The 21,932-nt window shown below is 37.9% G+C and overlaps 1 protein-coding gene across 1 annotated transcript in view; it reads left to right on the top strand.

The window, feature by feature from the left end:
* The window catches only part of LOC124156252 (putative tyramine receptor 2), an 844,454-nt gene extending 823,859 nt beyond the window's left edge, over positions 1–20,595 (top strand). The window contains exon 10 of the mRNA XM_046530670.1: positions 14,868–20,595. Coding sequence (XP_046386626.1) covers positions 16,604–18,271 — 1,668 coding nt within the window. The 5' untranslated portion in view covers positions 14,868–16,603 and the 3' untranslated portion in view covers positions 18,272–20,595. The remainder of the gene's footprint in view (positions 1–14,867) is intronic.
* Positions 20,596–21,932: the final 1,337 nt, after the last annotated feature.

Genomic DNA, 21,932 nt, shown 5'->3' with positions numbered 1-21,932 from the left:
TGCTCCATCTACATCTCTTTTCGTTTCGGCGTTAAAGTCTCGATCGCGCGATCATTGGCCATGCGTTGATACAAGGACCGTGGAGAGTACAGAATTTCCAGGACGTAACAACGATGCCTATAATGCTGAAAAGTATCCTAGCCTCACTGCTTCAGAAGTGTTGGCAAAATTATCATCATCATGTGCTTTTAATTTTTATTTGATAAAATATATTTCAGTATATGTCGTTTAGTCTTATTTTCTACTCTGCCATTCTTCTCTTTCTTCTCCTCCCCCGACCGGTTTCTGTCTCTCACTTCGCATCTTGTCTCTTTACTAAAATATCAGTAAAATTTGAACATATATATTGAAATTTATGGCTAATACTCGAAAATGGTCGTTGTGGATATCTTAACTAGAGATGGTGAGAAAAGTTGTGTACATTTTTGGGAAAAACCGAACGATTTCTGTTGAGTGAGATAATTGGTAAATAAAGAAGGTAGATACAGTTAAGTCAGTGAACTTATGGAATAAGCAGTGACGGACCGAAATCGACGGCGTTCTGAGGGGGCGTTGGTCTTAGGTGTGGTTATATTTACTTTGACGGCAATGGCACTGCGATGTAGAAGGCGAGAGAAAACCACTTAAATGTTATTCCGAAGAATAGCAGCTACTCCATTGGAAAAGCATGTTGCAGGAATTACCATATGCTTCACTCCATCGGAAAATAGCTCCCGTTTATTATTTTATTAGGAGCGATTATTTGCATGAAAATCCCCAGTATTATTTTTCCGTATTAATTATTATAATAGACACTAGGTTTTACGTGCCAACCAATTTTACCATTTGGCATCATCATTGCTGTAAAAAATAACGGTAGAAGAAATAAGAAGCAGAGACCTATAAATGTTTAAGACCAGTTTTCTTTAAAAAAAAATAGCTGAAATCTTCCTAAAAACGTTTCATAAAATAAAGTAACTGAGACAAAAAATGCATTCAGGCTTTTATATAAATTAAAATCCGGCTAATATAATACAGTAATAGCAAACTAATTAAACTAGCATTTATATTCAATTGTTTACCTCTCGTTCCTCACTTTCGCCTTAGCAATCAGCCTCTATCAACCCTTGCTTTACGATCCCGTATTCACTCAATACAAAGATGCACCGCCCACGGCGCTCTTGTGAGCTACGATTTGCATCACTGCAAATAGAGGCAGGAGAACGTCACACACAACATACGCAAATGCAATGCAATGAGATTTAAAATTCTGATTATAAATGACTCTCAGGCAAGTAAAGAGATCAATTTCTCTCTATTTACCTAACACAAAATTATAGTAGGCATAAAAATAAGTCCACAAGTGTAATGACTGAAATACGAAATGTGCAAAAACAATCCACTGTAGTAATAACCTTAAAAAGCTTGAAGAAGAAATTAGAGGAAAATTTCCATACATATTTAAGCTACGAAATCAATCCGAAATGATTTTTAATATTTATTTCAATAGTGCAAACTGTTTTGGTAAAATGAAATAACAGAGATTAAGAACAGGAAAATTAACGCTTATGCAAAACTACGTATATAAAAATGCATTTTAAACGTTATAATGCATTGGCTGAAGAAGGAGTCCTAATCCAAAGAATATGCAAAATTAAAAAAAAATGGAAAAGTAAACTAATAGATTCTAGAAGTTCGATCAATTGCCTATTTCCTTACGATCTAGCCCGCCCTCCACACAAAGATGTCTCTCTTCTCTCTCTTCCCGTGTGAGTTGCAAGTTAAGCCACAAAAAAGGATTAAAAGCGTCACCACATCAAAAATAATCGCTATAATATTACAAATGTTTGTGTGTGCGTGCTGAGGTGAAATGTGACCAATTTTACCTCAGCTTGATGAATGGAAATTTTAATGAGAATAAAAATAACAAAATTTATTGCTAAACATACCAACAACATAACAAGAGTAAAATGAGATCTACCCAAAAAATTTATCTACTGCCACATAAGCGTATTCATGTTATTTTTGCTGCTAATTATGAAAAATAGCTTCTATAAAGTAACGATTATGTGGCAGTAGATAAATTTTTTGGGTAAATTTCATTTTACTCTTGTTATGTTGGTATGTTTATCAATAAATTTTGTTATTTTAATTCTCATTAAAATTTCCATTCATCAAGTTGAGGTAAAATTGGTCACATTTCACCTCAGCACGCGCGCACAAATATTTGTAATATTATAGCGATTATTTTTGATGTTGTGACGCTTTTAATCCTTTTTGTGGCTTAACTTGCAATTCACACGGGAAGAGAGAGGCATATTTGTGTGGAGGACGGGCTAAATCCTAAGGAAACAAATAATACGAAATTATTCTCTAAAATTACATCAAACTTATTGATAAATGAAATGGCAAACATCAATGACAGTAAAAATGATCATTTTAGAAAAAGAATACCATTCTGAAAGAAAACTAATAAGTGAAGCGATTCTTCCATTCATTAAGAATAATTTTGAGTCTTTCTTAAGTAAAGAATAAAATCCGGGAGAAGGAAAATATCAAACTTGAAAAAATGAAACGAAATTACTTTACAAGCACTTGATCGTCAGTCACTTGACTCTCTTACTCTATGCCAATCAACCTCTCTCACCTCTTGCTATGCAATCCTGCTCAGCCTCGATACAAAGATGCCTGGCAGCTGATCCCGTGCGAGCTGCGCGCCGCATCGCTCCAAATAGGGATTTGAGAGCATCAAACACGTGGGGGCATTCTTCTTCTCTCGGTGCAGCGCAGCGGCGTTCATGCCCTTGGCATCGAGGGTTTTCCTATCTCTCTAGCTCTCTCTCCCTACGAAGACCCATTCAACCGAGACACGTGCAGAAATTTCCTCTCAGGGCCCAAGTTTGAAAATATTTGAGAGCAGAGGGGAAAGTGGCGCTTTCTGAAGGCGAAAAAAGTCGAGAGGACTGCGATTTTAATATTTGCAGCACATTTCACTCCCACGCGCGCCTTGTAAAAACTGATTTTATATCAGAATGTAGCACATTCCAACACTTTACATACCTTGGAAAAAGAAAATCCCCAACTGATGAGCATAGAGCTTCAAAGTTCATTCATTTCATATTTAATTAAATAAATAACAATAGGATTTATATTAAAAACGATAAATTCGATTTCATTACAGAAGCTCCTTCAAGGAAGTATTTTCATGAAATGAATATTTTAGATGGTAAGTAAATCATCAAGAGTCATGCGTGTGAAAAGAGAAAAATGGTTGGTGCTTACTGATGTAAATAATTCTTGACAGTTGATATTTTGATATTCTCAATTGTATTCCACTGTCAATCAATTATTTTAAGAACTAATTATGTAAATAATGGACTTTAAAGACGTAAGATTAAATATTTTTATTGGTATGAGGTATATTTCACTTTGCTGCAGGCTTTGAAAAAAAAATAATTTACTTTAGAACTACGAGGCCTTGATTTTTAACATATGTACCTATGGCAACACCGACTAATGACTTCAAAATCAATGTAATAACATTTTTGTGGAAATAACTTATTGGAGTGAAGCTAACCACTGCTAAGCGCGTTCAAACCTCTGCAGAATACGAGGTGTACTTGAAGATCCAATTTTTTAGACATTCAGTTCCTCATTACAGTTGCTTTAGTGTTTTTTCTATTACATCATGTATTCACGTTTCTATAGTTTTCTCAACAAATTTTAATGCCCAACTGATATCAAAATAGCATGTGGAAGCAAATATTTCTATTATATTCTTCGGTCACTAAATTGTACGAAACGATGTCCAGATCATATTAAGGAAAGTATTTTTAAAACCCATACTTTTTTTAAATTGTAAAATACGTGAAAGAAATTCAATGCTTCACAGGTGCCAAAACTCAGCTCAGTGAAACGAATGAAACCTCCTCTCTAATCGGTTATCGGTTTTTTTTTCCTTCCTTTGCATTATAATAGATATCAAGAATGGGTCGGTTCTATTTTTCGCCATTTCTGGTTCCGAATCTCGGTTACAATTCGCAGTTAAGTGCTTGGTTGCCACTGAATTTTCTCGTAAGATATCAGTGATTTGGATAAGCGTATTAACTGCCTGAAATAACGCATCAAGTTACCGCACTAATGATTGGATGCATACAATTACATATCATCACTGTATTCAAATGTAATATTTTATCTATATTCGATGAATAAAAGTGCATAGTATCACTTAAATTATCATGCAATAATTACTGAAGCAAATTATACTCCGGGGAAATTATCGAATTGGGCTCTGCAGAAATTACCTCTGCACCGATTCATTTTGTTTTTCACTGCGGTTCCAAAATCAAGAATTAGTATAATCACACCGACCCTGTTGGATATACAAAAATATTCTCCTTTCAGCGGAATTTTTACCACTTTTTTATACACCTGCATTCTAATGGAAATGATGTGAAACACGCAAAATAGAAGTCTATATTTGATGCATATGTGCATATCATCACTCTACTTTAATTAGTTATGCACATTATGCTCTTGGAAATTTATGAAATTGAGCTATGCGCTAATAACTTCGGCAAGGATTCATTTTGTTTTCCGCTGCGGTTCTAATATCAAGAATCGATGGAACCGAAGACCTTCCGACCCATCCCTGTAGAAAATGCATACCTATATAAATTCTCCTTTAGTTGGAATTTTGGCCACGTTTTATTATATACCTACATCCTGATCGAAAACGATGCGAGACACGCAAAACAGAAATCAAGCGATAACAACCTCGCACGAATTCTTTCAACCCGTCGAAGGTCGATTCCCGACAACGGTTGGAAGTGGAAGGTTAGGTTAGCAGTGCCACTTTGAAACCTGAAAGTTTTGATATAGACCGCTGTCCTGCCCGGCGGCGGCGTTCTCTCCACGGGATCGGAACCCTAAATACTTCGCTCTCCGCCTGACCCTTTCTCACGATCGTACCCGTTCCATCCTCCACCTCCTTCCTCCGTCGAAGATACGACCTTGATTGCCCATGAACTCCTTTGAGCAATAAAATTCTCTTGATAAAGGCAATTTTCCTTCGTCTGACTCTGATTTAAAGACCCTTGGAGTGGGAACGAACGATATCAGACCGCGGCCGATTTATTTCCTCCCCCGCGCGGGAAACGTACCTTTTTCCTTATCGGCCGAAACACTCCTCGATGTTCGACTCGAATGGAAATCTTTATTCTCCGTCCGGGAAGAAATATTTTTAATCCCGGAATCCTAAAGTTATGACGTTAGATTACAGGGAAGGCCGCTTGTGTATTAGAGATACGGTATATTATTGATTGTTTTCGATTTTTAATCGGCTTCAACTTCTGTGACGCTTGACTCCGAACGGTTTTGGAGTGGAAATGAAGTTTCCGATTGATGTAATCCATGGTATTATTCAAAACTTGTGCCAAGTGACCAGGCTACATAGCTAACGCTACGTACCATTCTACTGTTGATAAATATTGAGCAATGACTTACCCATGGTAGTTACTTCTCTGTTGGTTAAGCGAATACAATATTGATTCAAGGAAATATATTATTTTAAGTTGGAAAAACGTATGTGCTTTAAAGCTCTGCACACGTCAAGGACCTGGCAATAATTCTTTTAAGGGTTTAACCAATTTCCTCAGGATGTAGCCTGGTCATAGCCATAAGCAGCTAATCAATAGTTTAAATATGTAGTTCTTAGTGTTAAGTATGTTATAAGTCAATTATTACTTCAGGGTTTACAAAGGATATCGAAATTCTTATGAAAAGGTAGGATTATGTGTTAAGAAGTTCAAAATTATCTATTTAAATTTTATTCTCCTTTCACAATCAATATTATCCTGATTCAAATGAAATCCATGAAAATCTTGAATATTTCGTCTCCATTTCACGGTACCTTGACCGGTTTCGGGATCATTTCAATGGTCTGCCATACCCAGGTATGGACCAATACTCCCTTAGAATGGCATTACTTTTTCCCCATGACTGCTTCACAAAATAAGAAAAAAAGAATGCTTCTAAAATATATCTATCTAAACGGCATCAATCGTTCTAGTAAGAACTGACTGGCTACCCCGCAAATTTTCACTTACAATCGATTTATTTTCTATATTATCTTCCAGTCTAGTCCTGATCTTATTTTTCTGAGACCCGTGCTATTTTTCAGCATACATTATCTACCCCCCCCCCCCCCATGGTAATTAGCAGAAGTATACCGAATACTGAGGAAAAATGCTGACGCTATCGACTTAATCACTGAAAAATCTGAGCTTTTCCCGGTGAATAGCGTGGAGGGCATCATCAGCCCTGAGGATGTTGGGAAAGTCTCCCAACGAAACGTCGGCCTACACCATGCAGACCCTGACCCGGTTGGAAACCCGAGAAGCTTTCATCCCGACTTAATCACTGTTTATCAATTAGCGTTACTTTGTGGAATCACCAAATAGGATATGAATATTCACTTATGTGCCCCTTATTTGCTTATTCTACGTTCAATATCGACCAAACCGTTAGTTTTTCACTTAATATAGCTTGGCTATTTTTTTTAACGATTTTCGCGATTGATGTGTATATGCCTTGCAAAGGTCACTCCAGATTATCGTTTTTCACTATCGCTTTTGATATTAACTAGCCTTAATACTACACAATAAAAAGTTATGGTACTTTTTCACACAATGAATTTAAGACGACCGGTTTCGTCGCAGAGGCGACATCTTCAGGTGCAGAAATCGTTATTTTTATATTTATTTTGTTGTTTATTCGTTGCTATTACGCGTTGGTAGGGGAGGGTTGCGATGGGTTTGGAGCGTTACTCAACTTCAGGGGAATATCCAAGAGGGGGGAATAGTTGGCAAAAATATTTTCATTTGCTAAAATTCCATTCCTGATGTGTTTCCTAATCTCCAACTCCTCCAAGCAGTCCATCCTTCTCCCCTTTTCCACAAGGTGGAGAATTTCCGGAACCAAATCGCTCCTGTAGTCACTCTCCCATAGCTGTTTCGCGAAATGCGATTTGTCTATCTCCCCGTTTCTTAAATGCCTTCACACAATGAGGAATACAGAAAAACCACCATCCCATGTTCCTCGGTAAAGAGGAAAATCCCATGATTTAAAGAGGAAAACGTTGAAAACGTGTAACTCAGAGTTGATACTCTTGTGAAACTTGAAAGTTAGGGATTTTTATTTTGCCAGGAAATTCATGTAAAATCAGGAAAAATTACTAAAAAAAACTCTGCACAATCGTATTTTCTCTGAATTTTATATGGTAACATTACCTCATCTCCAGAAAATTAGTAAATCTTCAGTATCAAAATCCTATTCCTGATGTATCATTCATATGTTACTCATAATGCTAAAATCCATTTTCATGTTGCTCTCGATTGGTTTAAAAATTATTTTTCTACACTTAATCATAATTTAATCTCAGATAAAAATCAATATTTTGTCAAAAAACATCCCAAAGTCTTAAAAATGAAGAATAGTCAGGAAATTCTGAAAAAGGCAGGGAATTTCAGAAAATTATAGATAAGTAGCAACCCTTTCATTGTGTGCACTCTCCTAGATTTCGAATATTTTTGGATAAACAGCCAGTTTACAGGTTGCATACATTTCTTGGCACAAAGTTTGCAGAGACTGGTCGAGAAGAGTAAAAATTACCAGCGGAGGTGACATTTTTTTCATAAATTCTCTAAGATTTATGTTTTTAAGTGGAACCAGAGGTTTATTTTCTGAGAATATAGTGGAAACTCTCCACTCGCACATTTTTTCCTCGTAATTTTCATCAGAATTGTCCGTCCATCTTTTTTGTCACGCATTAGAGGTATATTATTGATGTGGCCATCATTATTGCGCGGGTTTTCCCGAATCGTATATTTGTGGGTTAGCATTCTTTTTTTTTAACAAAATGATGGACGTTCATTCATGCTACGGTTTCCGGAATAATTAGCCTGGCAGACACAAGTAGAGGTGACGGTGATAATTTTAAAAGTGCTCCCAAAGATGTGGCCATATCTCATCTTAATTACCGGGCATAAATTTCCTCCCCGGGTGGAACTCTAATTGTGCTCGCCTGGATTTTAAACGCTGGGCGTGAATAGTGGTGGCCAAGAGACTTCCCTCTTGGCCGGCAGTTCTAAAAAAAAAAAAAAGCCCAAGCTGGAACGCGAGATTAATAATGATCGTCATCTCCCGAGAGACTGAGCTGGGATTGTATTTGGTAATGAGCTAACGCAATTGCGACCGCTCTTATACCTACGATCAAATCAGTGACCTAGACATACTCGGCTCGTTTTATTATTTTTTTCTTCCATTCTTTCAAACCCCCTTAATCATTCCTCTCGTAACGAGCGATCCTGCGACCCTTGAGACTTGAGTAAGTGATTAGCTGGAACCCTTTTGCTTGATAGCGCTGAGGGAATGGACGAGAAGCGCGCGAGCCAATATTTTGCGCCGCTACACGAGTCGGTCCCGCGCTAATGGGGCTCTTCTAAAGAAGAGATGCATGGCGGTGGAATGGAAGGTTGGAATGGTGCATCATGCGGTATCGCTTGTGATATACCCCTAGATCCTTTCCGCTTGGTAATCCATAAGTGGCTTCTACGCTTGCCGATCGGTATTCGAACTCATCGGTGCAAAAATCCTGGGCCCGTTATCGTCTTATCACCTGCATCGTACATTTACTATATCGAGTATGCTCTTATCCTCCGTACCTTCATTCAATCAGTTCTTAACTGGAACAAAAAAAATAGTAATTTAATTGCAAAACCATGAATTATGAATTTCTAATGTTCTTTCAGGGTCGCAAAATCTTTATTTAACCTTTATTACATGTGGTGGACAAATAAAAAATCGGGAAATACTCAGAACTAGAGCATATAACTTAGAATTTTTATATTTTTGCTCCTTTTGCTTTTATCAGGTAAGCGTTTGAAATGCTGTTGTGTATTTCAGAAAAGCTCGAGTCAAATCATATTTTGTTCCTCTCTGTGGAAGTATAAAGTCCAGTCATTGGATAAAATAATGATACTTAATTACCTACTCAACGCATTATTAACGTGCATCAATAGAGTTTATTTTGCAAAGAGCCGCTTTTAACTCTGAATAATCTATCATGGGTATATTTAGTTTTGGCCATGTTTCACATGGTGTTATATTTCTTTCAGTTTTGTTTTCCTCTAAAAGTTTTCTTTCTATCCCTATCGCCACACATAAATATTATTTGTATATTTCCTTTAAAATACATTCACGTCAAAAATAGAAAACATAATTTTTCCGAAATTGTAAATCATGAAATTGTTTTATGTGGATAAAGTATTTATGGCCTATATCACGCTTCGCTGTAATAATTTTACATCAAAACTTAACCTAAAAATGCGCTATTGCAACTCTATTTTGTGCAGGGCAAACCTATCTCCAGTTTAATTTGATAAAAACACCTGCTTATGTCAATATTCTTCCCTCGAACAATTCATTATTCTGATATCAATTGATAAATTTCAATTTTTGGATCACGTCGTATAGCTTTTCCTGATAACTTTCTGTTTGGTCCACACATTTTGTATGGTGATAAATGGACAGTTTTATATGTTCGAAAGTATCGCCACTTTTGTTAACCTAACGGATCAAGCAGAATTACACAGATTCTTTTAACGTCATTTGCCTTGAATATTAAGTATTTGTGCGAACTATCGGGAGTAAAGTTTTTCATTCATCCCATCTGAATTTTGTGATCATATTATGATTATTTCACCTCTAGTTGAGCGTGAAACTCAAGTATAATAAAAACCATAAGCGGTATTTATATTTTTAAATTCATCTAAGCTATTATTTTGCGTTTACAATGAACCAGTGGGAAATAATACGACCACGTGACTTTCTATCACTTGGTATGGGATTTTTTTTATTTAACTTTCGGAAAAACTTCAGCGTTAATTGCTGTGAAACTTGAAAGAAACAATTTCTTTACACGCAGCACAACATATAGTGAATTTTTCCGTGAAAAATATTGTTATATTTTTGCATAGCCTTAGCGTTCGGGTTTAATGTCTAATGTATTAATGCTGGCACTAATTTTTTTCCGATTGTCATCACTAAATGTGATGGGAATCATGTCTTTCTGTATACAATCTATTCGCCTTGACAGAATATCCTGAAAGCTTTTGCCAATGATCAAATATTGCTCCCTGGGTTTTTTGGATCCCCTTATACAATGAGGGAATATCCAAGTCCATAATCTAAAATAAGTCTTGCATACTCCTACACTCTAGTCCTAGAGCAATAAACGGGCTTCTTCTTCTTTCCAAGATTAGGCTACTTAGCCTGTTCTGGCTCCACATTACCATCTTTCTCTTAGTCTTCCAACACTTCTCTTGTCAATTGATTAATATTCCATTGCTTGTTTTGAAATTCTTTAATTTGGCATTCGAAGTATATGCTCCTTCCATCTGTGTTCGTATTCTTTAAATTTATCAGTAGCTGCCTGGACACCCAGTTCATCTATTTTTGAGTATTTATTAATTTATCAAAACTTGTGCAGCCTTTCACTGATCTTAAAAATTCATTTCCGACGATTTCATCTGCCTTAATTCATTCTTTTTTGGTACTCAACATTCCGATTCGTAGAGTAGAGTAGGGAATGCCATCACCATGTAAAATTTTATTTTTGTTTCTATCTCGTTTTATTAAAAAGAGTTATTCTAATTTTGCCTCATATTCTCAAGAAATTATTAACTTTATTTTTAATATATTTGTCCTCGTCATATGCTATATCGCATCCTAAGTATTGGAAATTTGACACTTGTTCCAGGATTTGATCCTCAATAACAGTTTTTGTTCGTATCGGGTTGATTCCTAAAAATGTCATAGTCTTTGTTTTGGTTTTTGAAATTCTCATGCTGCATAGTTTAAACTATAAAGTGACTTTGAAACATGACTATAAACATGAAAAATGAGAGACATGACTTTAAGTGGACAAAAACATTAATTATAGATGAAGAAAAATTTGAATAAGGATGTTTCGCGGAGGTTGTAAGCTAATTTTAAAAGCCATCCAAGTTTGAATGAGAGTTCTGTATTTCTTCGAATAGGCTACAGTTATATTGAATACAGGCGAGAGATTTTACGCATATAAGAAAGTATTTAAAAGATGAACCTTCCAGGTGCGTATCTAAAAATCAATCAAATCTCATTCATTTAGATTACGTCGTTGACACATCTCCGAGGGATCTATATCGATTGCTTTGCTTAGTCTTCATAGTCAGAACAAAACCCTTTTTGTCAAGGATATTAAATAATGATATAGCCTATCATAAGTATGCTACTTATATTTATATCATCATTAGTCAACAATCCTAAGATTGGTTTGACGTAGCTCTCCATTTTTCTCTCCTATCAGCTAGCCTTTTCGTGGCGACATATTTCATCTCTATTACATCCTTCCTAACCTATTGTATGTTATTCATTCGAGGTCGTCTCTTGCCCTTCTTCCATTCCACTGGTCCTTCTACTATTGTTTTCATCTAGCCATCATGTCTCATTATGTGGCCACCCAAGTTGTCCCGTCTTCTGCGTAAGGTTTTTCGAAGACTTCCCTTCTTAGCGCTTCCTCATTACACGGTCCATCCATTTTACATTAATCATTCTTCGGTAGCACCACATTTCAAATGCTTCCACTGTTGACTTCTGTGCTGCTATCAACATCCAAGCCTCGCTTTCATAGAGAAACATGCTCCGTATGTTGCATATGATGAATTGCTTCCTTACTACTTTAATTATAATTGTATAGTATAATACATTGCAATGATGCATTGTATGATAAGAAAGCATTAAAATTATTAAAGCATTTAATTTTTAAAAATAAGGATTGAAATACCCACAATTCCTTAATTTTTATCTTTTGCCTCAACGGATGTCATCCATGACTGCAATATTTTATTTATGGTGTATGCGAATAGTGTTTGCCGCGCAGTCACTTACCTACCTCTTTCATGATTCGTGAGTGACTTGACAGAGAGTGGTGGATGAAGTCCGCGACCCTCTCCGACTCCTATCTTTGCGTCTATTCCTCATCTTATGCTGCCGTAATGACCATCTGGTTTACCGTGAGATGTGACCGAAAGATGGACGTAAAGCAACCGATCCCACTCACTCAGCTGCTAAGTTTTCGGCGATAAAATTTTTACTTACTACTCAGGGAAACATACGTATCCATCTCCGAGGGTAATACCGCAGCAGTTGCGGATTTTCTCACCTAGTTCCTCGCCCCGGATCCAGACTGATGGATGAATTGAGATGAGCGCTAAATTCATCTCCTTGGGATTAAAGATGAGAGTACTGAGTTGGTGCTCCGCCATCCCTCTACCGTAAATATATTTACATCAATTCAATTCAACTCAATTAATTTATTATGGTGAGCTTTTTTGGCCCATGAGATATTTTACAAGTGCACAAAAATTCAGGAAAAAGCATTTGACAGTGGTACAAAGAAAAAAACACGACAGTATGGCTCAGAAAATAAAAAAGTAAAAAAAACAAAGGTGAAAAACACAATATAAACCGATACAAGCATATACATACATAAAATTGCATCCCGAATGCGGATACTCGGGAATCTAGCGGCACAACATTTCCAAGGATTTTAAATACATTGGAAACAATAATACTATTTTTTCACAGGAAAATATTCAGGTCTAACAGAAAAACGTAGCACAAATAGAAAATTATATCATGAAGACGAGATATAATCTCCCCTCATCACATTAGTAGCTAATCACACCAGCATGGCTAGTTTAACTTGATATTATGATTAACTATCAAGAAAAGACTTAAATACGAGTATTGATGACAAATTTCTTAGTTCTATCGGTTGTTAGTTCCATATTCTTGCAGCTGTTTAATAAAATAATATAACAGTCAGGTGGCCCAGAGTTAGGTTCCAAACGATGGCGTATTACATTGGATGAGGAGGAAATGCATTTTCCCCAAATATTTCTTGATTATAAACTCAGTGCCGGTATTTCATTTTGATCCCTCATTGTAGACAGTATAGTCATAGTTAGGAGGTAAATACATTAGTTATATGAAAAGGAGAAATTTCAAAATATGGTGACGTGGAAATGAGAATATTGGTCATTCAAGAGGATTGTTGAGATGAAAGAGGTTACTCTGTTTTCCGCTAACAATCCGGATTTTAACTGGCATCCTGCTACATTTTCGACAGTTGAGCTTTTAAGAAGAATGGTTTTAGGGTGAGGAAAGGGTGGGAATGGATTAGCACCTACCCGAGAAGTGTTGAAAGGAATTTGTTTCTAAATACTTTTTCCTTTGTCATGGGTCTATTTTAAAATTGTTCTGCCGGATTTTATTTTATTCTCCCCATACGAAATTCCATTTGGTCAAGCATGGTGTCTCCAACTTCAACTCTAAAACTGATTAATTGAAGCCCTGTATAATATTTTTATTCGTTTCATCACTTATCTACCCCAATTTAAGTGATATTTCTCCTAACCATAGCCCTATTTAAGTGATATTTCTTCTAAGCATGTCAACATATTTTCAATCCACTATATTCTTCATAAATAACACACACAATAGTTTCTATTGTATTAGACTCCTATTTGTTTGATCGAACTCCTAAGAGGTTTATTTTTCTGCTGTGAACTTATTAACTTCTCGTTCTTGTTAATTCAACGTGTAACAGGGCTAATTTTGTCGATAATATTGTACACTTATTGGCCCAGTAGTTGCCAATTAAAGAGCGATAGTTCAATAGTCAGGGAAATAGCACACAACGTGCAATCGTACACCGCGTGCATTTATGAATGTGAATAATGTGTTTCTGAATTTCTGAATGTAGGGGGAAATATCTGGTTCAACCTGAATAAATGCCCTTGTGTCTTTGGAAGCTCTATATTGTTTACGTTAAAACAGGTATCGGAATATTGATAACATTTATCCCATGGGTATCAATACTTTACATCTTATTTCATTTTTAATGTTCATTATTCATTCAGCTTAAACATCTATGTGTAAAAATAAATGTCGTTATCTACGCTCTTTAAATTGTTATATTCATATTCAAGGAGTTTCTGGTAATTTTCAGTATTTTAAGTGGTAAATACCCACTTTGGCTTTGGCTTCGTGATTAACACTGCCCATAAGGATCAATTGAGACTACCAATAGTCTCAAATATAATGTGACAGTGTTTGTAATCATTCCACCCATAAATACCTCTAGTCAAAAAATAAATGAATCCTCCAAGGAGCGTGATTTGAGATAAAGTAATATAAATATTAGATGGAAATACAATTGGAACGCATTCTTAATCTAGTTTAAAATCGTTGGTTAAAAATTATCAGTGTAAGAGGCGGTTGGCGGCCTTTCCCTGACACCCTTACTCCTTAACCTACACTTTTAGCTAATCTAAACCTCCCCACCCACACAGCACCCCCTGCCGGCCGCCTCGAGCTATTGCCTACCCATGTAAGGGAATATGCAATTTGGACGCGAACATGCAAGAGCAAGCAAGCCAATTGGGAGAGAAATCTCTCTCGGAAGATAAGTGAGAGAATGGAAAAGACGCTATTAAAGGCGTCAGTGCGTAACTGAGTGACGGATAACATGCATTGTATTGTGTAAGATGCATATATATAGTGCCTGGTATGAAAAGGATCGGGTTTTTGTGTTAACGTTCCTTCCCACCTCCAAGGAGCTCACCACATACCAAGAGGCTTTACATTTTTACCGCCAAAAAAAGAGTCAAAAAACATTTTTACCGCCAAAAAATATTTTGGTGCCAATTTTAGTCTCTGTATGTTTAGAGCTGTTATATTTATTCTGCGCTAAAGAACTTAAAAGAAATCTTCTCTCTTTCCAGTGCGGGAAAACATAAAATCATCACCGCATCCACAATCTTTGCTGCCCACTGCACGCCATATCGTGCTGTTTTTGGGAGCTTTCCGAAGTGAATGGCGAATAAAAGAAGAATCCTCCCTCTAACAGTACTTGCCGTCGGAAGAGACCCCGGAATACACTGAAGTTGAGGCTGATGCATGGTCGTGGAGCCATGGAGTGTAAAGTGTTTAGTCGCAGGAGGATGGCATGACTTACCGGCAGGGAAACTCGAGGCAACTCATCATCTTAGGTTCCAAGGAGGAGGGAGTAGGTGGCGATGACCGTCACTGTGACGACAGCGACGATGGGTCGCGGCCCTCGATTCTGCATCGATGGATCGATGCTCCGGAGAATTCAACGAGTGGAAGAAATCGATTTCGCTGCGTCTCGCAGAGTGGACATCCTCCTCCTCCCTCGAACCCATAGTCGCCTGTCCACTCGCTGACCCGTCGAGACGTCCCTTTCTCGGGGTCTTCTTCTCTTTTGCATTCCTTCATTTCCACATCGGCGCGGGCCCAAGTGGGACGGCGCCTGTCCTTCTCCTGGCTTCTGTGCAATCGGAGATGTAATGGGGTCGGAAGCAGTTTGGTGACAAAATTGCATTCACCTATCTCTCCTCTTTTTCTCTATTCCATTCAGTAACGGATATAAACGGTATATCCCACGGAGGAACGACAAATGACAATGGTTACCATTGATGGAAGAATAACCGCAGAAACAAATGACTCTATCATATTTTCTTTTTGTGAGATGGAGCTAAAAATTCAGCCGATGAATCATTAAAGAACACGTGATACGTTTTCCGATCGGTTAGGCATATTTTTGCCTATAAATTTATTATTTAGTTTTTATTCGGAGGAAGAACATTTTTTTCAATTTTCAGGTAAATAATCAATTTTACGACTTGAATATCAACAGTAATTAGTAAAATATAGGATCACGTACACAACTTCTATGTCGCTATTATTGAAAATTGATTAAGTATTTACTTTAAACATTTAATAAAAATCATCGGTTATCTGTTGAATTTTGCCGCGGACCATAGAGTTAAGCCTTCTATAAATAAGGCACTCTTTCTTGACAAATCCTTGAAGAATATCAGCGTAATAGAAGGGTTTTGGTGGCGATGTTAATATTTCGATTGCATTTATATGAGATACGGATAACAACATAAGTTAAACACAAATTAGATAATGGAGAGAATACGTATTCGTAGTGTTGGGTAGACAATAAACCCTGCAGTTTAAAGTATTTAAATAATGCAGGAAATAGAATATACTTAATTCATCGATAAGCCATTAAAAGAAAGTCCGTTATGCGAATTGAAGATGGAATATGCAATAATCTATGCGTGTAAATATGAAATATTCTTGTGCAAATGTGTCAGTCTGAACTTGAAAGCCAGAGATTTATTTTTAAAGTATCACCAGGACCTTGTGACAAGCTCTGGTATTACCAAAAGTTCTCCCAAGTTGTGAGAAGATGCTAAGCTCACCGAGTAGGCGCTTACCTAGGTAAGGTCTATCTAGGATATTTCACTTCCAAGAGGAAGGTTGTTGGTCCAAACTTTCTTTCCACGAGTTAATTTAGTGTATGAAGCTATTTGGTGGTTAGACAGCAAATAATAGTCTGTGGGTATTCAGTATTGTACCGACGTGAGAATTAAAAAGTGTCAATTTCATGTGAGTAGTGTTAAGTTTTCCATCGTCTTTGAGCCCGATGCGGCTCTCTCTCCTGGGGGATAAAGATAGTCTAGTCGCCATGGATCCAGACGTGATTTTAGATAGTTTCGACGAAGGCGACGACCTGAGGTACGAGAATACCATCAATGACTACACGTACGATAACAACAGCTACCCGGAATACAACGGATCGAGCGGTGGCGAGCCCTTGGGATGCATGGAGGGCAGCGTCCAAGCCTACGATAGCGTGCTCTTTGGGACCACCCTGGCCGTGCCAGAATGGGAGGCCTTGCTCACGGCCTTCGTCCTCACCCTCATCATCCTGATGACTCTGGTGGGCAACGTCCTAGTCATCCTCTCCGTCTTCACCTACAAGCCGCTGCGTATTGTTCAGAACTTCTTCATTGTGTCCCTCGCAGTCGCGGACCTCACCGTGGCGCTCCTGGTCTTGCCCTTCAACGTGGCCTACAGCCTCATAGGGCGGTGGGAATTCGGTATAACCCTTTGCAAAATATGGCTGACTTGCGACGTTCTCTGCTGCACCGCCTCCATCCTCCACCTGTGCGCCATCGCGCTGGATCGCTACTGGGCAATCACGGACCCGTTGGCCTACGCCCAGAAGCGAACCCTCCGCAGGGTGATGCTCATGATTGCCGGGGTTTGGCTCGCGTCTGGGGCCATCTCCTCACCTCCGCTGGCCGGATGGAACGACTGGCCCGAAGAGTTCACCAACAACACGGCCTGCAGGCTCACCCAGCAGCCCGGCTACATCGTCTACTCTTCTCTCGGTTCCTTCTACATACCCCTCTTCGTCATGACCATCGTGTACGCCGAGATCTTCGTGGCGGCCCGCCGGAGGCTCCGCGAGAGGGCCAAGGCGTCCAAGCTGAACGCCGTGAAGCAGAGCGTGGTGTCTCCTGCTCCTGGTGCCAACGCACCCGCCCAGGGTAACGCGGACGGAGCCCGGCCCATTGAAGTGGGTCGCCGCGAAAGGTCATCGGACTCCATCCGAGGAGCCACTCACGACGGGGAGTCGGTGAGCAGCGAGACCAACCACAACGATGTGGAGGCCCAGCCCCTGTCTGCGTCCACGGGCGGTGGCGGCGGTAGTGGTAAGAAGAAGAGGAGGAAAGGTAGCGGGAAGGTTAAAGGAGGCATTGGAAAGAAGTGGCGGAGGGGTAGCAAGGCGGCGCAGAACAACGCCGAAGCCAAGGAGCAGTCCGTGAGGGATAACTCCGTCACGGACGTGTGCGGAGAGAACGGGGTGAGTGCGGCGGACGGAGTCGAAGGTCACGACGGTCCGCTGGCGGCGTCCGCGGTCGCCGCAGAAGAGAAACGGGCGGAGAAGGCGGCGGAAAAGGCGGTGTCCTCGTCTCCGTCCGCCCCGCTGGTCAAGAAGCCGGCCGGCTCCTCTGCCCCAGTGTACCAGTTCATCGAGGAGAGGCAGAGGATATCGCTGTCGAAGGAGAGGAGGGCTGCGAGGACATTGGGTGTCATTATGGGGTCATTCGTGGTCTGCTGGTTGCCCTTCTTCCTAATGTACGTCATCCTGCCATTCTGCAAATCTTGCTGCCCCCCAGAGAAGCTGGTCAACTTTATCACTTGGCTGGGGTACATCAACTCAGCTCTCAATCCTATAATATACACGATATTCAATCTGGACTTCAGGAGGGCTTTCAAAAAACTCTTGCACATGAAACCTTGATAAAATCTGATAGATTAATTTACTACGACGGTTATGAAGTACTTGCTCACACGTCTAATTAATTTCAAGAGTGTTTTGCGGGACAGAACAATTGTTTTAGGAGTCGTTATCGAAGTTTATCTCGTTCCTTTAGTGCAGAGAAAATAGATATGTCTAGTGTCTTTATAAGTATATTGGGTGTAGCGTGTGTGAAAGTGAGTTTATGTTTATTGCAACAGTGAACCAGCTGTGATTGTATAATAATGCCAGTGATATTTATGATGCAGATTCAGCGGTGATTTTTAACTTCTCATTTTTCTTGAGGAACATTTGTGATTCATTTGCTCAATGACCGTACGTAACCTTTTGTGAGTCGAAAATCGTTTGTTAAGTCATTTGATTGTCCTATGTTTTTTTACATATTGTGGCTTGAAGAATGAATGGCGGAAGTTAAACTTTTAATTCAGTTCCTTTCAACCATTTGTTTGAAAAGTTGTCTTTTTTGGTTCGCTTCTGTCGTTACCACACGATATCAGAGGGATGTAATTGATTCGATATAGCGTTTTCTTGGTTTCCACTATTACAGTTATTTCCATATTCCTGGACTCTTCTTTTAGAAGGCTAGCTTTCTTGAATATTTTTGCGTGTGCTATATGATGTCACTCTATGGTGAAAAAACTGTGGGATGAAATTATGCAGGAAGTCTTCGGTCGGACAATTCATGAGCTCCATTGTCCGACGAAGAGAGAGAGAATGGATGTGCATTTATGCTTAACTGACTGACATGACATATAAGAAACCTCTCCAATGTAAAATAAGTGCTTTGCTTGTATATGTGCTCGCGTTATGTTGATGGTCCTCCCTGATAAAAATACATAATCGTTATTTTGAATTTGCTAGGGATGGATGAAAATTATGCATCAGTATTGATCACCGGGTAGTATGCTCCAAATGAATGCCTTTTTGTGTGAAATCAAGTAACTAATTACAAATATGCCAAAATTGGGCTATTCTGATTACCTTTTAATATTATTAAGTTAATTTTCATATTTTTTCAAACGATGTAACCTTCTATAAAGCATGAATATTACCCAAAATCCTTTTCATTTCCAAGTAGAATTCATCAGTAATACGCGCTAAATGTTTCTCTCTTAACCGGAGGTACACTCAGCGAATGTTTTAAAGGCTCAATATTTCAATAAAATATCATACCTTACATTTGAATCCACCACTGTCATAGAATATCGGCTAAAAAATATGGCATGATTTTTTTATGGCGTCTTTTGTTTCATATTGCCTTCTATCACCTTAACCATGAAATTGACAGGATTATCTTTCACTGTTAGTATTTCATCGCCCAGAGATAGATTCTTCTGTGCTGCCTAAAGCATGTAGAACCCCAAAAGTTGTGACCTATGAAGTGAATATATTCAAACAAGAGATTTTAAAAATCTTCAAATTTTCAAGTCATATCTATCCAGTTTCAATGCATTTAAATAGTTTACAGCTATTAATTATTTGTATTTGTTATTTCTGTAAAAACTGCCTTTTTTACTATTTTATGGTACATACGATCGATGAAGCAATCGATTTACTCATCGATTTTTTTAATTCGGGCGGAAAGTAAAGTTTTAAACTTCAGACAATTTTTCTCCAATGCAATATTTCACTTGAGTTCCCATATTGTCCGTAATATGACAGATTTACTTATACCTTCGGGAGTACATCTGCTAATATGCTAATAAAAAACTCCTTGACTTTATTAACGTAGTGACACAGAATAGAATTTCTGTTTGCAACATGCGTAATTTGCAAAGTAATAAAGTTTCCAAAACGTTTGGTTACGATATGGATACCTTCGAAAGAGTATGTCTATAATACGTAAATAACGTTAAATGTGCTTAAAAAGGAGAGAAACGTCTATATTTCTCGGGTTTAAAATTTGTGTTACATTTGAATTGCTCAAACTGTTATCAGAGATTACTTCTATCTAAATATGAAGTTGTTAATTTTGTGAGATGAGTGCAGTTGTATATATGTAAAAAAAAAAAAAGGTAATTTAAAACAAATTTGTACAGAGTAAAATTGAATGTTTCCCCGGTAGAGATTCGTGTATGATGTAATGTTGGCTTTGTCACTCCAGATACAAGTCTTCTTGTCCTTTATTCTCATCCGGGAATAGTTGGACCGGAATAACTGCGGAACAAGCTTTAAATTAAGCAGTTGTGATGGAGCTCCTCCAATGCACCAATCACTTGCTTTCAGATAGCTCTAAGTTATGATTTCAATTTTTTATACTTAAGTCTAAACTGTGAAATATATGAGTGTAATACGGATTCCACAAATGGTCTATATTCATTTCTGGTGTTTTTTGCCTTTCCTTAGCCATGCAGCCATCCTCTCGCTGCGTCAACTAACAACTACGGTTAATCCAAGCCTCTAATTCCATTTCTTTTCATGTGTTACTGACTTTGTTGTATTTTGAGACCTCATCCTCCATAAGTAGTCTTCCTATGGAAGTCCTCGTAAGTGGATTTTTGTGGTAAACATGGAAACGGATCTTGTTTGATGATATTATACTAATATATGTTTTGCTTTTAATTAGGAAAACCTAATACTCTTTAGGCCTGAGATTCTGTCTTGTCGATTTTTAAAGTAAGCGTTTCAATGTTTTCTATTTTTAGTGCCAAAAGGTGACCTCTCTATGTTTTTTTTTGGAATAACTACTTTGAAACATCCTCTCCTATACGGATGACATTGTAATTTTTTTTATATTTACCTTCAGCTATCTTGAATATATGTTGTCATTTCACGCCTTCACTTTGTGACAATTATCATCAAAGATTTGAGTTCTTAGCACAAAATAAGCCTTACTGCTCTTAAATCGTATTGATGAGTATTTCATTTAACTCTATATACCATCTGCAAAATAAATTTCACATCATCATCACCACCCAACAATTCGAAGATGGGATTACAACAACTCTGCAGTTCAAATCTCTAATCAGATAATCTTTTCAAATTCACATTCTTTCATTTTTTCTGTCAGCGATATATATCTTTGAACATGAATTATCCTCACATATTTATTTTAGTTGATTAACCTTCCAGCCTGTTTATCTGCTCTATCCTATTTGAACATAATTTGTCTCCAAAAATTGAGTTTGCAATTTGATCAAATTTGATGTCAATTCATTATTATTAAGGCTCAATTAACTTCATTATTATTCACTCCTGGACTAATTTTCCTGACCCACAGAAAACCTATCAGTATTAAAGCGTGATTACATTTTCACTGATTTTTCTAGACATTTTCAATAGCGTCCGCTGATCAAGTCCATTTTTAAATAATTAATAATTCTCAGGAAAGGTTTTAGGTGTTGATTTAATTCTATGAGGCTCTTCTGATGATCCTGGGGAAACTTCCTATGCTTTTTTGAATCATTTCAGCATGTTTTTCGAAGCTTTCCCTCATATTATGATAGCTTTGCTTACGACTTTGACCTCAAGCTATAGTATCATTTCTTCCGGGTTTTATTTCTCAAAATCTTATTCAAAGGACGTCATATTTTACATTAAAATGTTTGTGTATTCATAAGAAATGTAATTAATTTTTAATGTGCGGGTCCTTGCATCTTTAAGCCATCAATCCTCTTCTTAAATAGATATGATTCACAGGTTT

Source organism: Ischnura elegans, chromosome 3 (assembly GCF_921293095.1).
Source record: "Ischnura elegans chromosome 3, ioIscEleg1.1, whole genome shotgun sequence".
NCBI classification, from domain to species: domain Eukaryota; kingdom Metazoa; phylum Arthropoda; class Insecta; order Odonata; family Coenagrionidae; genus Ischnura; species Ischnura elegans.
Note: the sequence above shows the minus strand (reverse complement) of the source record. Positions and strands in the feature narration are given on the sequence as shown.